Source organism: Epargyreus clarus, unplaced genomic scaffold (assembly GCF_041222505.1).
Source record: "Epargyreus clarus isolate Ecla_fem2 unplaced genomic scaffold, WU_Ecla_fem_2.2 ptg000027l, whole genome shotgun sequence".
NCBI classification, from domain to species: domain Eukaryota; kingdom Metazoa; phylum Arthropoda; class Insecta; order Lepidoptera; family Hesperiidae; genus Epargyreus; species Epargyreus clarus.
This window is the reverse complement of record NW_027332234.1, coordinates 13083459-13101295: the sequence shown is the minus strand read 5'-3', so window position 1 is coordinate 13101295 and position 17837 is coordinate 13083459. Positions and strand designations below refer to the sequence as shown.

Below are 17837 nucleotides of genomic sequence, written 5' to 3'. Positions count from 1 at the left end.
TAATACATCGCACCTTATTTTCACACATTATATGGAAGTTGTTCTTGTGAATATATCTGTATTACATACATAATTTAATTTTAATAGGTACTCAATGATTATATACCTACTTACATATGCATTTTGCATACTAAGTACCTATAGTGCGCTAGTTGAAAGATATTTATGTAGTGATTGTGTAGATATTTATTAGAGTAGCCTGATATTTAAGTGAAAATCTAATAAGACATATAATTAATTTAATAGTTTATTAACCTTTTGTAATAGATAGCGCCACAAATAACATTGTGAACATAACAAAAGATTCCAATCTGAAGTCAACCTCAGATGCGGTACCCCTGACGAACTCCAGCTTATTTTATTTTAATAGTTAATTAACTATTAATTAAGCTATTTAGCTTACGCTTCGAAAAAGTATGTCTTCCGAGAACAGATTTAACTCTCCTTTTATTACATAGAAATGGGTGTGGCAGTGGTGTCGCCGAAATCGGGCCACAAAGAGTTCTACCACGTTTAAAACACTATTGAAACCACACACAGACAACACTTCGTCTGTCTGTATACTAATATCAACTTTAATTTCATATCAAAATGAATTTCTCTCTTTTGCATAATGCGGTTCGTTTGCGAGTAAAACCACAACACGGATGGTTCCGGGCATATCGTGAATGCACTTTTGTTGAAGTCATGGGAGTGAAAACCTGTTTGATTTTAAACCAATTCATGTTTTTATTAATGGGAACGAATTTGTGTAAGTTTTTATTGCTTAATTCTTAATTATTGCTACATTTTTGTTACTGTGTTCGAAATAGCATCGCATTCGTTTTTTCATAGATTATTTAAATTATGTGCTCGTAACTTGTAACATAGGCTTCTAAGAAATTACGAGTAAGTATGATTTGGGTACTTTGAAATATTTGGACATGTTCGGTATCATTTGTGGGATTTAAATAAAAATTGAAATTGTTGTAAACTGAGAAATCTGATTGGTCAATATTTGTTGGCTTTGACCTCAATCTCCTAAAAAAATCATAACTAAATAGCATCTAGTTTACTGACGATTGTATTCCTTGGGCGTTATACCCAGCACTATTAATAAAAAGTATTTAACTAATCATATTTTTCGAGCAACAGTAAAACTAAGACAATTCTAAGTATATGGCTGAGAATGAGTAGAGATGGACCATTAAACATTAGGCCATGTTCAAGCTTAAGCATCTCCAATTAAATTGCCAGTTCCAGTTTAAATTGTAATATAAAGAATGTGTTTCCAGACAACTCGTAATTACTAATAATGGTAATACTCGTTATTAGGTAGGGTAGGGTAGGTAGAACCCTAGAATAGGGTTACGGTATCCCCTGCCTGTCATAAGAGGCGACTAAAAGGGGGCTTCTGGGGTTGCGGGCGGCAAGAGTATGAGCTCGAACCGTCCAGCAAGTAACCCCGGGAAGCACGACGGTTTGTGACGGTTGGCCTCATACCGTTGTAAACACCAGGTGTGTGGAAGGAGCGTAAACTGCTCCCTCAGGGAAGAGCCCGTTTGGGGCATCGCGTTTGGAGGACTCCGGTTATGTTCCATCGGAGATCCCCGAGTTCTCCACCAAGCGCTGAGGACGGCCACGGGGGGGCTGGTTTAGTGCGGTAAAAATCCCACATAACCCGGCGTCGCTCCCACGTCGTCGGGTACCTTTTGAAGGTTTCCCTCTCGTAAAGAAAAAAAAAACAAAAAAAGGGTAGGTAGGACAAATGTATTTTAATGAACAAGTATAATTACAACCCGACATACACAGACTGGTTCAAAGTACGTTACCTACTTTACGCCATCTTTCATCTGCCTTACGTAACATGTGTCGTATTATAACTAAAGAAATCCTCTTGTTACGTAACTTTATAAATTTTAGTTTAGAATTTAGTATCTACGTTATGTAAGGTAGATCGTAGAAATAAAAGATAAATTTTAAAAATACATTTTATTAACAACGTAATAAATTCATAATACAATCTGGTTAAACCGGGAATGTTCATATAAATACATTAAAACATTCAACATCTCATAACGATATACTTTTGCAACTATTTGTCTTAAAGTAGAAAGGTACCTCAATATTGCGTCTTACACTTAATTATCTACAGATATACCACACTGACTTAAACCTAGAATCTGTGATGCGTTTGTGAAAAATGCCCATTGAACCATAGTCCCACAGCCCGTAACCGGAGGAAACCGGATCGAACCGGTTGCGGTTAGATATTTACAGTTTGGAGCGGATAGCCTCGATCCGTCCGGCGGCGGAGCGCTGTAGGTCTGTAAGCTTCATGGCGAGCCCCATGTTGCCCTGGATCTTGATCTTGCCCTGGAAGAACGCCTTCTGCGGGTTGAGCTTGCCGGAGATGAGGTCGGCCACGTCGGCGTCGTCGATGGTGAAGGTGACGTCGGGCTTGTCGGTGCCGCGGTAGGCCACGCGGCCCTTGCCCTCACGAGCGTTGATAACCCAATAGCCCTCCGCGCCGCCGGGTCCGTTGCGCACGCGGAACCCGTACACGCCGCGCACCTTCTCCACCAGCTTCTCCTCGTCCTTCTCCATCGCCTCCTCCAGGATCTTCATGTACTTGTACACCTTGAACTCCTCCGGGTTCTCGGCGATCGCGGCCACATTGTTAGGGGTAGCGTTGGTAAAGCCTTTGCGGTACATGGTGACTACGGCAGCGCCTCCTAGACCCAGGTTATGTTGAAGACCGATACGGGCTCGTGGCACCTGCAATTATAAATTCTATTAAGACTGACGACTTTTTACTAAAACAATCTTACAGCTTTAAGAACGTATAGAATACTATAGAACGATACAATACACGGGCAGACACAATAATTAGGACACTAAACAAATCAAACATTACATAATTATCATAAATGTTTTAGACGTTACATAAAATGATATACATATAAATTACATACATTTACGTATGGGAATATAATAAATACTAATGTTATATATTCTTAAATAATCTCAATATTCTTTGTCCAAATTACTTATTAAATCTAATCAAATTTTAGCGGCTTACAATATACCTACCTACTAAATTTTGTTCAAAACGTTATAAGGAAACATAAGTTATAAACATACATTTTTGGAACTTAAATTACTTTAATATTGATTTTAAACTAATATTATCGCGGAATTGAGACATTTTAAGATGTAACAGGTAGGTACCTACTCAAAATACGCTCTTTTAATTCATATTGCATAATATATTTCGACACAATTGCATGGATCGACTTATTATTATTATTACACATAATGTTAAAAAAGTTAATACAGACCTATGTAGTATATTCCTTTAAAATTCGAAAGCAATATTCATTCTATTTCTTTATTTCCGCAATTTTTAAAAATACGTTCTGTGTTGAACGTTTACGTGCAATGACTGCCTTATCAAAACTACTAATATAGCCAGAAATAGATAGATAATCTAATTAATAATTAATTACAGGATTATAAACTGAAAATACGATAAATTATTAACTTCTTTTGGTAATAATCTCTTTTATTATGAAAATTTGGTAATTTATGGAGATATTTTGAAACAAAAGTTTTTAGGGTAGTTAGGGTTTTAGGTATATACGAATATTTTTGGGGTAAAATGGTATGCGAAAAATATTTTTTGCTTATGAGGGGCAAATAGTAACACCCAAAACAAGTGATAAGATAATAAAATAGACTCTGAATTGAAATTTAGATTAGATAGCGGAAAGCCGAGCGTATTACGTAAATGATAATTTAATGTCTTATCAAAACAAATATTTTTTGGTACAAGATCATTGTTTATCATATTAAATTTAAACTACCATTGTTTCACGGCTTCGTGTAAGCCCGCTTTATTTTCTTTCTTTTTGGTTATAATAGGTTCTAATAGCGTATAAACCCCACCAACGGCAAAATTTGGAAATATTCAAATTCAAATTTCAGATTTATCTACGATCTATGTGCGAGTACATAAAGTCGGTGACCGTGATTACCGAATTAATTATAAATAAAAGGAAATAATTAACACCAAAATGTATACGTACAAAAAATACTAACATACCTAAAGCCACAGACCTATCAAGACATTATAGACCAGTGCCGATACCTTTAAAAATGGTAAAAAATGAAAAAAAATTACAGTAGGATGAAACCCATTAGAAAAGGAGGGAAATATGATCAAAATGAAAGGAAAAATAAATTACAGACGATCCGAGTTCGGGAAGTGGAGGGGGTGAGTTTTTAAGGGTAAAAAATGGTTTATCTTGATTTCCGGCAAAACTACAAGTCCTATGGAAAAAAGTTAAATGGCAAAGTTGTAGGTAATAAAAAGATCTACAACTTTTGTATTTGCAATTTTTTCACATAACCTCAAAATTTTGGTGAAAAATTCAAAAAACCAAGTTTTTGGTTTTTTATTTATATCTTTTTCAAAAAAATTTTTTTTTCTACGAAATTTGGTGAAAACTTACCTTATTATGTCCCAAATACACTGTAATTTATTTGATTAAAAATATTTATTTTTTCGCCTTATTTTAACTTTATATCAAAAAAGCACCCTAATTTTCAATCGAAAATTCTGACGTCAAAATATCAGCTTTTTTCAAAAAGTTTGGCGGCTTTTTGTTCGTTGAAATATCTACTTTCTGATGGTGTAAAAAAAAATATACATTACTATAGGAAATGTTCTCAGAAAATGCAAAAAATTGAAAAAAACTCAAATTCGAAAATTTTTTTTTAAATAATATTTGTAGATGCCTATTTATTGCTGTTTTAAGATAATTTATATACCTGAGTGACCTTCGGTAAATTTTAGCCCATTGTCAGTTATTTCATAGAGAAGTGGGGACGGACCTAGGAGGGTCTGGGCCTTACTACATACCTGCTATTTCGTAGCAGCTGTAAAAACCGTTAGCCAGTATTCGAGATACAGAGCAGTGTACAACATCGTTTTTAAAAATACACGTGCAGGCTGAGTTATTCTAAGTGAATTGTGAGAAATTTACTTTATTCAAAAAATCGTTTGGAATCTACATAGCAAGGTAAATAATATCTGTATTTTTATCTATATTAATCAACTTTAAAATAAAAATAGTAATATTTTCTTTCATAAATAGTATGTGTTCAGTATTTCGGACTGAACTGGCCGAAACACTGTTACAGAGCATATTATCAGCTTCAAACTTGGTTGGGTAACGAATTGACAGCAACAGATTGGGGCTGGAAGCAGCATCAGCGTGGCATTATGCCCAAATTTACAGAAAAGGATTTAATTCCGGAAGTATTGCTCAAAACTATTTGCTGCAGCTGTGAAACTGGATGTAACAGTTTAAAATGTGGCTGCCGAAAACATGGTTTAAAATGCACAAATTTATGCACTAATTGTCAGGGTTCTGAAAGTTGCTCCAATATGGAAGAAAAAATCTACGAGGAAGTAAATGATTCAGATGAAATTGTGGATGAAGAACCAATGCAGACTGGTAATAACATTCGAGACGAAGATGATGGTCTTGAAGATTTCGACGATCAACTAGAGTTGGAAAGGTTTGTCGAATCTAACGATGAAGAAATGCCTTCAAAGAGACAAAAACTAATGAATAACTGATTAGAAGTTCAGATAAGGTATTATAAATAACAAGATTAACGTTTTTGAAAAAAAAAAAATATAATGAATAACGTAATCAGAATTAAGTATCTAAATTCAATAGTACGATTTACATGTATATTTATATTGTATGAGATTTTCTATGACATGAATGTAATTCGAATGAAATTAATTAACTTTTTAACTTAAAAAAAATTGCAGCAATCACATTTTTTTGATGAAATTGTACATAATGATTAAAAAAATTTTTCGAATTTGAGTTTTTTTCAATTTTTTGCATTTTCTGAGAACATTTCCTATAGTAATGTATATTTTTTTTTACACCATCAGAAAGTAGATATTTCAACGAACAAAAAGCCGCCAAACTTTTTGAAAAAAGCTGATATTTTGACGTCAGAATTTTCGATTGAAAATTAGGGTGCTTTTTTGATATAAAGTTAAAATAAGGCGAAAAAATAAATATTTTTAATCAAATAAATTACAGTGTATTTGGGACATAATAAGGTAAGTTTTCACCAAATTTCGTAGAAAAAAAATTTTTTTTGAAAAAGATATAAATAAAAAACCAAAAACTTGGTTTTTTGAATTTTTCACCAAAATTTTGAGGTTATGTGAAAAAATTGCAAATACAAAAGTTGTAGATCTTTTTATTACCTACAACTTTGCCATTTAACTTTTTTCCATAGGACTTGTAGTTTTGCCGGAAATCAAGATAAACCATTTTTTACCCTTAAAAACTAACCCCCTCCACTTCCCGAACTCGGATCGTCTGTAATTTATTTTTCCTTTCATTTTGATCATATTCCCCTCCTTTTCTAATGGGTTTCATCCTACTGTAATTTTTTTTGGTTTCAAAAATTATCGGCACTGGTCTATTACTGAAGAGCCGTACATTATTAAAATATTTTAAATTAATTATTTTCTAAGCCATACAATGTAATAACAATTTATATCCGCCAAGTTACATGTTAAATAACATATGGGTGTTATAAAAGGTTTTAAAATTCCGACAAAAAATCTTTAATGTCTTAATGAGCATATTGTTCCCACAAAAAATATTTTTTTGAATACTATCGTCTTTTTATATAACTTTAAAACTATTAGACCAACTTATTTTAATATATTATTTAAGTATAAGTTCAGAATCGTAGGTAGTTGATTTGACGGGGTGCTGCAGAGTCGCAAATTTTAGGGGGCACATTTTGCTAACCCAAGTAAGAAGAATAAACTTAGTAATCTTTATAAAGACGAGCGACAAAAAAAGGTAGACGTACATACAACGAAAAAACACATGTAATAATTCGGCAAAAAAAGTTGTCAAGATTTTAAAAAATAATTGATAAAAACAAAAAGTTTCGGTAGTTCTTATGATCCTAACTACGACCTTACCAATTTTGTAATCCTAATTGTATCCAATATAAAATTACCTTTGTGAGTCGCCTACATAAAATCACAAACAAAATGGATTCATATAACTATCTCAACCAGAACAATATAATAGACTGAGTTTCCATCAAGTTACCTTGCTTTGAGCGACCTCTGACACTATTTAATATTCATAGAACTATTTCTTACATTGTTCTTATGTTTGTAAAGGTAATGTGAATTACCTACGTTATAAATAAAACCATTTAGTTATTAAAGTAATTTCACCGAGTTTCGCCTTATACTAATACGAATAAATATTCATTATGATTATATAAATAACTAATTTAAAAGTTAATGATTAAATATAAGTAGTTATTTTTAATCTAAAGTTTATAATCTGCTTAGTACATATAGAAATAATTTTATTATAAGTATAATAATAAATAATGTAATAATGTTATTTGTAATTTAAAATTATAAACACCCTCTAGTGCTCAAGGACCACACTGTTCCTAACTTCATGGTTATTGAGGCTTTAAGATTTCTAATATATTCTCAAACAGCCCTAATTTTCATGGGTAATACATGGTAGAATACTTCCTGAAACCATCACAGTATAGTATACATTCATAAATAATTATTAGATCTCACTCTTATGTTAATATTTTTACAATTTTAACCACAAATACATACTTGGTAAAAATATATAAATGGTAAAAATATAGTTTGTAACTTTGTATTTTACACTGATTTATAATAGTACACATAATATGTATTATTTATATAATATTTTGGCAGATATCTATGAAATTTTTATTATATTTGAACAAAGTGGACAACCATGGCAGATTATGTAACATAAATATTCACATGAAACAATACAATACATTTAATACATATAACGATCACAATTTAATTTAAAGAAAGAGGGGCATATTTACAAAGATAAACAATCACAAACATGTGTAACGTCCCAATCAGGTAGGATTGACCATAATAACCGAAGCAGTAGAATTAAGGCGGACAACACATTTTTGTGACACATTTGTTCAAACCTGTCTGTCTCCAGCCTCGCCCCGGAGCTGCCAGACCAGCTCCGCGCACTGCGCCAGCCCCGTAGCCCCCAGAGGATGCCCCTTCCCTATGAGACCTCCACTCGGGTTGACCACAACTTGCCCCCCATACGTGTTGTTGCCAGCATCTATAAACTTCCCCGCTTCACCCTCCCCACAAAGCTGCAAAGTCTCGTACAAAATCATCTCATTAGTAGCAAAACAATCATGCAACTCGACTACATCAACTTGTTTTGGTGATATGCCTGTCTTTTTGTAAAGCTTAGTTGCGGCTGCAATAGTCATGTCGTAACCAACAATTTTCATCAAGCTGTTGTCAGTGAAAATGCCGGGAGTGTCAGTGGTCATTTCCATGCCAATAATCTCCACGGCCTTGTCCTGAAGACCGTGTCGAATCACAGCGTCTTCTGACATTAAAACTGCAGCACCTGAACCATTGCTGGTCGGGCAACATGCAAGTTTGGTTAGGGGGCCATAGATTTTCCTAGCATTTAAAATTTCCTCCACTGTGTACTCTCTCTTACTTTGAGCGCGCGGATTTTTTATGGCGTGACGATGGTTCTTAGCGGCGATTTTAGCGACGTGCACCTCTGTCGTGCCGTACTTCTTCATATGTTCGATGCCGGCGTTGCCAAAGTACTGCGCCGTCATAGGTGCGTTGGTAACACCCGTCAACTCACCCATTTTGTTCCTGTGCCTGTCCATGGGGTTAGTTCGGTCGGTAAATACGCCGTCGGTGAGGGCCCCGGGCGCCATCTTCTCGAAGCCGACCGCGAGCACGACGTCGGCTATGCCGCCCTCTATGAGCTGCTTAGCGAGGAAGAGCGCGGTAGAGCCGGTGGAGCAGTTGTTGTTGACGTTGTAGACGGGGATGCCGGTCATGCCCACCTGGTACAGCACGCGCTGGCCGCACGTGGAGTCCCCGAACACGTAGCCGCACACCGCCTGCTGCACCGCCGCGTACGGGATGCGCGCGTCCGCCAGCGCTCCCTCCACCGCCTCCTTGCCCATCTCTGGATAATCCACAGACTCGCTGGGCTTCACGAACTTCGTCATCCCCACGCCGACCACATACACTTTCCTAGTCATCTTGGAATATAATTGAATTATTACCTCGTTTCGTGAACTCCTCACAGCAACTACCAATCTTCACGGCTCAGCTATCTATATGTATCTTTATTGCACTTGGACTTGGATCTTCAATCGCAGATAACTTTTATCTTGTATTAGGTGAAATGATAGCTACTGATAGCAAAAAGTTTCTAAATCTACAAATAGTACAAACACACCGACCAACAATCAATGATACGTAATAAAATTGTGCAAAATAAAATGAATGAACGATTGAATTGAATGAAGAATTGTAGAATAATGAAGATTTCACTATTTTGATTACTTTGTTTACGTCATACCTGATCCGTCAGACAACACGACACCTGTCATTTGTCTATGTGACGTTCCTTTTTTTTAAATAATTTTCTGAAATGATTATAATGCTTGAAAAGTTAATATACATTTATATTTCTTTCAGACATACAAATAGTCGCAAAAACTTTCGACATACAGTGCGGACCTAACCAAATATTCAACCAATGTCAGCGATGTGAAAAAACTTGTAGCAATCTGAATCCAACTTGCATAGGCCCTTGTCAGACGGGTTGCTTCTGCAATAACGACTTAGTAAAGGCTCCGAATGGCAAATGTGTAGAATTAAAAGAATGTCCAAAAGGTATGTATCAAGGAGTAAAGCATATGCCCTAAATTTACAAATGGAAACCAGTCACCATCGCCTATGGAAATTTGCAACACCAGAGGAGTCACCATTGGTTTTGACGAAAAGCTCTTTTTTTGCAACCTGCATAACTGCAAACCTACATACTTGAGAGACCTGTAAAATAGTTCTAAAAGATATACGCGTGTGAAGTCCGCCAAATCGCACTTGGCCAGCACGAAGTAGACTATGACTTAATGCTTCTCATTCACATCCATGCCCAGCTGTGAGACAGTTTTTTTTGCTAATTCAAAGAGTTTTAATAGTTTCACTGAATGATTTAACTTAAAAAATACTATGGCAGTAACACATATGTTTTCGTTTTATATGACAGCAGAAATAACGTTAGGTGTTCAAGACATATCAATCGAGGATTGCGGATCAAACGAAGAGTTTCTATCATGTGGATGGTGCGAGCCAAGCTGCTCTGAACCTGAACCACAATGTTCTACGCAAACTTGCACCCGCGGGTGTCTATGTCGCCCGCCATTACTGAGACACCATTCTGGACAGTGCGTCGAGCGAAAGAATTGCGTACCACGTATGTATGTTTTTTATCTTTCATATTTTCATTAATCTTATGGCTGGTATTTTAATGTTATGTTTTATAATATCAATTGAGAAAAGTGGGATTAAATTTAAGAGCGACTTATTAACCTGCAATTAATTATCGCTGTTTGATTATGAATAAAAGTAGTTTATAGATGAAATCCCAGCCGAGGCATTGCGCGCTTTTAGATCTTAACCCATCTAAAAAGTTAAGCAATGACAAGCGTGATTGGAAGATGGGTGAGCGCTAATAACAAACTTTGTATAGCAGGTTACAGTGTGGTGGAGTACGCTGTAAGCAGACATAAAAGGGCTGCAGTATTCTAATTATCCATCATGTGTACAATATTTTTTCCAGAGAAATGTTTCGACTCAAACGAAGAGTTCGTCTGTCGCTACGGATGTGAAGCACGTTGTGATAATCGCATGTGCGTGCGACCAAAACGCTGCACCCTGGGGTGTTACTGTAAGCTGGGACTACTGCGGGACATCACTGGCCACTGCGTCACTGCTAACAATTGCTACCGATTCGGCTTAACACAGTATACAAATGCAAGTTCTGTAAATCCATGATATCTTATGCAACCTGCAATATACTTAATAAATAAAATTATTTTAAAACGAAGTAAATGATTGTATCGTTTTATTTTAAATATTTAACTGAACAGCCTTTTATTCAAATTCTTCTTTGAGAATTTAAACACTATGAAGAATCTTCAGATACAGCTTGTGTAGGTAGATTTAATTATATTGCAATTAATATGAAAGTTTAATTCGATTCGATGCGGTGTGCAAATTATCTTAAAAAGTCCTTATAAAACTGAAATTAACGGACCTACCTGATAAGCTTGTTAAGTTGAGCAATAAATTTTACAACTTTGCGATTCTAAATATTATTGTTATAAAATACTGGCCAGGTAGAAATATGTCGTACCATAGACATAATATTATGATTATAATATTATAGCGCATCTGTTGGATAGCTTTTCTGTCAGATGTGACAATTTTGTCTGTTTGTCATTGCCTCTTGTTTGTCATTTACCGTTGTTATACCAAGCTTGCAATATTAATAGTAGTTTAATTTTATCATTAATACAATTTTATATTAATGCGGTATAAGTGCATATAGTTAAAATGAGTGAAAAGTTAAAGGAGCTCAGAGAAAGGTCTCAGAAACGGAAGAAACTGCTGGCACAAACGGTACGTAAAACATAACCTATTTGCGTTTACAATGTTATGTGTTTTGTAAAGTTTGTTTATTTTATATCACTCGAAATTTATGTTAGGTTGTCCGGTATAAGTTAGCGTATTCCCTGGCGTCGTTGTTAGTTAGTATGTGTAAGTAATAAATCAAACAAATTTCATCTACGTCGTAAGTCAAAACAAATGTTTGTTACACTGCGTTCATAATACGGCGTGTAGTAGAAATATTGCTTAAAAAGATAGATTGGACGAAGAAAACCATCGTCCAATCTATCTTTTCCCATGGAAGTCGTATAATAAGAATAAAAAAAATTGTTCAGAAGACAGGCATGTGTTATTTTTTTATAAATTGTGATCACAAATATGTTTGACGCGTATGCGGTGACTATGGCGAAAACTTCCTTTTATTTGATGTATCATCGACACCCGAAGGTTTTATGACCTTTTTAAAGTATTGCTAACTAAATTAAAGTAGATAATTGTGATTTAATGCAACAGCTAGGTGTATCCAGTGTGAGTGAGCTGAGACATGCTCTGGGCGCGACCCTGGACGGCCTGCCCAAGAAGCAGGCGGTGGCGGAGTACAGCTCCGACGGCAGCGGCAAGCCCGTGCCCAAAGAACCTGATAGTTTGGTGTATACTGACTCTTCTACTTTTTTGAAGGTTTGTACAATTTTCTTCTTGACATTGTAAATTTGTAGAAAAACACTAGTATGAACTTTATTTTGCATAATAATCATAGTTTATGAAGCATATGTCTTATTCCCTATAATCAATCTATACTAATATTATAAAGAGGAAAACTTTGTTTGTTTGTTTGTTTGTTTGTTTGATTGTAATGAATAGGCTCAAAAAGTACTGGACCGATTTTAAAAATTCTTTCGCCATTCGAAAGCTACATAACCCACGAGTAACATAGGCTATGTTTTATATAAAATATATTTGATAAACAGATTTTGAGGCACTACAAAGTTTGCCGGGTCAGCTAGTGAATAAATAAAAGAAATAAGTTTAAAGTTTTTTTGTATGTTATATGACAAGGATGCATCCCACCTGAGGTACTTAAATGGTCGCTAGTTATTTTGGGCACCATGTCCATCTGTAACTAATTAAAGGTCCTGTACCTTAAGTGAAACTAAAGTGTGAATGTCACAGAACAACTTGAAAGATGTATTATTGCTTTATTAAAATCTTTGAAACATTTCTCTCCAGGGCACCCAATCCTCAAACCCGCACAATGACTACTGCCAGCATTTTGTCGACACTGGTCAAAGACCTCAGAACTTCATTAGAGATGTGGGGCTTGCAGACAGGTTTGAGGAGTACCCTAAGTTACGGGAGCTGATCAAGTTGAAGGATGAGCTCATTGCACGCACAGCTACCCCGCCTATGTACCTACGTTGTGATTTGAAGGTATATGTCAAATATAACAAAAAAATTTGGAATTATTAAATGGCAACTCTTTGAAGGTGTTGGCCAAAATAAAATATTTTAACAAAATTGCGCCTTTAGATTCAAAATGTCTTCTTAAAAGATAGATGAAACAAGGCCTTTTTATTGATATTAAAAATATTTGCAAATGACAAGTCATTTACCTCGATAATGATACAAAGTTCCATTTGTATTTGATATTTTTATAAGATTAAAAAATGGTTTAAAAAATGGAAATTTTGGAGCCAAATAATTTTATTTTTATACCCCAACAATCTTGTTTTCTACACTTTATGTATGACAGGCCTCATAGAAATTATCATGATAAAGCTAGTGTCAACGACAAGTTCGTCAATGTGATTTTTAATGACTTGAAAGACATTATGACATCAAGATTCATGATGTAACATCAAGATAGTAGGCGGCCGGCTAGTTTTATTGGGAGTTCGATCATAATCTCCGACCAATGCGCTTCACGTGCTCGGTAGAAAGTCTTGGTGGTTTAATTATAAAATAAAAAGCTAAAGTGCGAGTTCATAGTGTTTTTTTTTTTGGGTGTTACAATTTATTGGCCTTATACTCGCGATCTGCATTTACCTTAGTGACAGATAAAGTATCTTAAGAGGCTCGTGCGGTATCGCTGTCACTTATTTATTTTCTACGGATGCGGTCAGACCTTCGAGCTGAAGCAGATGGGCAGCAAGTTCGACGTGTTGCTGGTGGAGCCGCCGCTGGGCGCGGGCTGGCGCTGGCGGGACGTGCTGGCGCTGGAGCTGCAGCACCTGGCTCAGCCGAGGTCCTTCGTGTTCCTCTGGTGTGGTAGCTCCGAAGGTAAGTGCTGCGATAGTAGGAGACAACTTGGAAGAAGGTATATTAGAAGGTAGAAGATACCTTTGCAGGCACAAAGATTTCGAATAATAAAAATTAACAAGACAGAATGTAGTGTTGTGAGGCCGCAACATCATCCTCCGTTTAATAAGCTCTAAAACTACCCTTGCAGCACATCCCTAACTGCAACAGGTAATCTACCTGAAGGTTTTCTTCGCAAAAAAAGTCGCAATGATTTCAGTGTGTGGCTAGATTTGCATCTAACGTAGGAGCTGTTCAAGACAACACCTGGAAAAAGCTGGTGTAGCATAAAGCAGTATTATAAATCCCTACTTAATATTATACCTTTTTTAGATATTGTCTATTTTAGGTTCATCACTGCATTAAGTAACAATTACATATAACCTAAGAGCAAGGGCTACAACAAAAGAACCTGGAAAGCGGAACAACGATCACAGAGACGTTAGCACGCCGACAGCTAACGTAGAGAACCAACTGCCACCTCAGTACCAGTACCCGGAACTCCAAACTCAACATCCAGATAATAATAGGGTAATACAGAACTCGAGCACCAGGAGGGGAGCAAGCTTTGCTTGGATACTTTGAGAGGTAGACCAAAAGCCACTAACATGGACCAAACTACACCAAGTAAAATTGAAGAGATGCTGCTCAAACAAGCTGAAAAGTTTGATCTTATCTTACAACAAATGAGTACTCTAATTAACCTCATAACAACATTGGTAGCCAAAATGACATAATGGCTTCCCTCAAGATAGCAACGTGGAACCTAGACGGTCTATCTAGTAACCTAGAAGAGGTAGAAGTTGTATACGTACGACCTACCCCAAAACGATGATGTTACCATAGCAACCTTCGCTGACGACACAGCTCTACTTTCATCGAACAACTGTCCGATTAAAGCTTCTAAGGTCCTACAGAACAGCCTAAATGAAATTGAAAAATGGCTAGCCAAATGGAGGATTGCAACTAGTGTATCTAAGTCAGTGCACGTAACATTCACACTCCGAAAGGGCGATTGCTCACCAGTCAGCCTAAATGGCGTCCAACTACCACACCAAAACACTGTAAAGTACCTCGGCATGCACTTGGATCGTAGACTCACTTGGAAAAAACACGTCCAAACAAAAAGGGACGAAATTAATTTAAAATACAAGGGTCTCTACTGGCTACTTGGACGAAACTCAAAACTATCCACTGACAACAAGCTGCTCATATACAAAACTATACTGAAACCCATTTGGACTTATGGTATACAGCTGTGGGGCACGGCAAGTACCTCTAATGTCATGATCATCCAACGAGTACAAAATTACATCTTAAAACAAATATCAAATGCACCTTGGTTTATTAGAACAACAGAGGTCCATGAAATCCTGAACATACCCATGGTAAAAACAGAAATAGAAACTCATGGAGAAAAATATAAAAAACGCCTACATAAGCACCCCAACCGACTGGCGGGGCAGCTGGCAACTGCAGTCACTGAACGTCGCCTAAAAAAGCGGCGGGATATGTTCGATGACGCGTGACTAATAGTCCGAAAACAAAGAAAGGGTTGGCTCCGCTGGGAGCAGTTCCCTACAAGCCTTATAAGACTCACAAAACATCTGTTTATAGTCGCAGACAGACTGATCGCAGATGCTAACACAAAAAAAAAAAAAAAAAAAAAAAAAAAAAAAAAAAAAAAAAAAAAAAAAAAAAAAACTTAATCAACAACTTTATGCTTCACAGGTTTAGACATGGGTCGTGAATGCCTCAAAAAGTGGGGTTTTCGTCGGTGCGAGGACATCTGCTGGATTAAAACAAACATCAAGAACCCCGGTCACTCCAAAAACCTGGAACACAATGCAGTCTTCCAGAGGACCAAGGAACACTGCCTCATGGGCATCAAGGGAACTGTCAGGAGATCAGTTGACGGAGACTTCATACATGCCAATGTAGATATTGATCTGATCATATCAGAGGACCCCGAGTTTGGCAGTACTGAGAAGCCGATTGAAATCTTTCATATTATGGAGCATTTTTGTCTGGGAAGGAGAAGGTACATTATTTTTTGTTTTAAAAGGATATTAAAATTCATCAAAGCATGTTAATGGCATGATTGTGCCTTGTCAATTTTAAGTATTACTGTGTATTGTTAAGGGTTATATGAAGGCCTTATCCTAGGCAGAGAATAGTCCTTAGGGACATCTATCTAAATTTTTATTTATCTATTGACAATTTGGAAGATTGCTCCATTTTTTCTTCAATTTCATATAAATAAGAAGACCACCTTGTCAAATGATTGTAGACCAACTTTATAATTGAAGGTAAATTATAGCCTTAAAAAAGAATTTACTAAAGATTCTTCTTTAAATAAATTAATCCGTTTCGAAAAAAATAGTAATCTATGAATTTGTAACACTTATCCTTATAATTTTGTTACCCAGAGTGCACCTGTTCGGTCGCGACTCCACGATCCGCCCCGGCTGGGTGACTATCGGCCACGAGCTAACCAACTCCAACTTCAACGCCGAGCTCTACGCGTCGTACTTCAGCGAGGGCCGCGAGAGCACCGGCTGCACGGAGCGCATCGAGGCGCTGCGCCCCAAGAGCCCGCCCAATACCAGCAAGGGCGCGCGGCCTCGGGGGCGGGGCGGCTTCCGGGGGCGGGGCCGCGCTCGCCCCGCCTTATAGGGCTGACGTCACCGCTGTGAGCGATGGGACTCTTCGTGTACAGCATAGTGACTGTACGGAGCTGGCAATGATTAGGCTTTTAAGTGTGGAAATGAATTGTTTACAGTTGCTAGCTCTTATTAAGCTTATATATAAAATGCATAAAATATTTAGATGTAATATATCTATGTTATTTTTATAAGTGTGTGTATAAGGATGCGCTGGATTATATAACTATAACTATACATATGTATTACTGATTTCTGATAAAACTATAGTAATATATATAGTATTTAGTATATAGTACTAATCTCATTCAAAAGTACGAAATAACTGCCTTGTACCGTTCTACCGTATAAAGAATGCTATAAACACGGTATATTATATAAAATGTTCGTATGAACCGTTTATACATATAAGTAATATGGTTATTCTATACAGATGTTAACTTGTATTGTCGAATACAATTGTTCGAGCTTGTGTTGTCAAAGTGATACTCAATTTCTGTCGTACAACCAAGGTCATGTCTTTAGAGGTATGAAAAATCTGTAAACCTTTTTTTTAACATTATTTATTTATATAATATGAATTTAAAAATATGAATATTTTACTCAAATTATAAGCCTATTGAACAGCATTGGTTGTGCGGCGGTTATTCTGATCTTTACTTCAAATAAATGAGAATTGTTACATTCATATGTAGGTACCTATCTGTATACTCTTATTATAGTCATCGCTACTGTTAATAATATCATATCGTTATAGTTTCACATGTTTTTGCAGGAATTTTCAATACATTGTTGTCACCGTATCATATCGTTTGTACTCATATTGACAATTATCAAAATATTGGCGTATTCAGGTATGGTGACGCAATTGAATTTTATTAATGATCAATTAGTACAATGTTTGATTGGAAATGTTCAGAACTATTAGATACGCCAATGCTCATCCTTCCCAAAGAAGTTCAAAAGTTCGGTCTCCATTTTAGCCTTCGATTCAAAAGAAGTATTTTATATCAGTGTTCCGCAAAGTGTGCCGCGGCACAGTGGTGTAGTACCGTCATCATTAGTTTTTAATTTGTAGTGGTAACTCCAAAATTTTTAGTTTTCCTAGATGTACCTTGAACACAAAAAGTTTGCGGAACATTTTTTTTATATCATTCGTTTTTATCTTTTAAATGCCAATTGAATACAAGTATTTTATAACCATTTAGAAAAACTTTAACCCTGATATTGTTATGGTTAACTTTTGTATTCTTTTTAATAGCTGCAAATCGTTTTACATCCCACTGCTGAGCATGGGTCTCCCC

The 17837-nt window shown here is 36.2% G+C and overlaps 3 protein-coding genes across 4 annotated transcripts; 2 read left to right on the top strand and 1 right to left on the bottom strand.

Moving 5' to 3' along the window:
- The first annotated feature begins 669 nt into the window (after positions 1–669).
- LOC140753708 (serine protease inhibitor swm-1) lies at positions 670–11007 on the top strand. 2 transcript variants are annotated; one of them, XM_073088472.1, is made up of 4 exons: positions 670–751; positions 9599–9796; positions 10176–10379; positions 10746–11007. In XM_073088472.1, the coding sequence occupies exons 1-4, from the start codon at positions 688–690 to the stop codon at positions 10958–10960; spliced, it is 681 nt and encodes a 226-aa protein (XP_072944573.1). In that variant the 5' UTR covers positions 670–687; the 3' UTR covers positions 10961–11007. The 2 variants fall into 2 exon arrangements, with proteins under 2 accessions (XP_072944573.1, XP_072944572.1); XM_073088471.1 differs by having other exon boundaries at positions 10173–10379.
- Positions 1957–9174, bottom strand: LOC140753707 (sterol carrier protein 2-like). The gene is made up of 2 exons (XM_073088470.1): positions 8050–9174; positions 1957–2757 (listed from the first exon to the last, which is right to left on the bottom strand). Exons 1-2 carry the CDS (start codon positions 9154–9156, stop codon positions 2254–2256), a joined length of 1611 nt encoding a protein of 536 aa, XP_072944571.1. The 5' UTR covers positions 9157–9174; the 3' UTR covers positions 1957–2253.
- A 389-nt stretch (positions 11008–11396) lies between the features above and the next one.
- Positions 11397–17631, top strand: Mettl14 (methyltransferase like 14). Its single transcript, XM_073088635.1, has 6 exons — positions 11397–11587; positions 12089–12253; positions 12803–13003; positions 13696–13852; positions 15602–15911; positions 16300–17631. The coding sequence occupies exons 1-6, from the start codon at positions 11522–11524 to the stop codon at positions 16544–16546; spliced, it is 1146 nt and encodes a 381-aa protein (XP_072944736.1). The 5' UTR covers positions 11397–11521; the 3' UTR covers positions 16547–17631.
- The last annotated feature ends 206 nt before the right edge of the window (positions 17632–17837 follow it).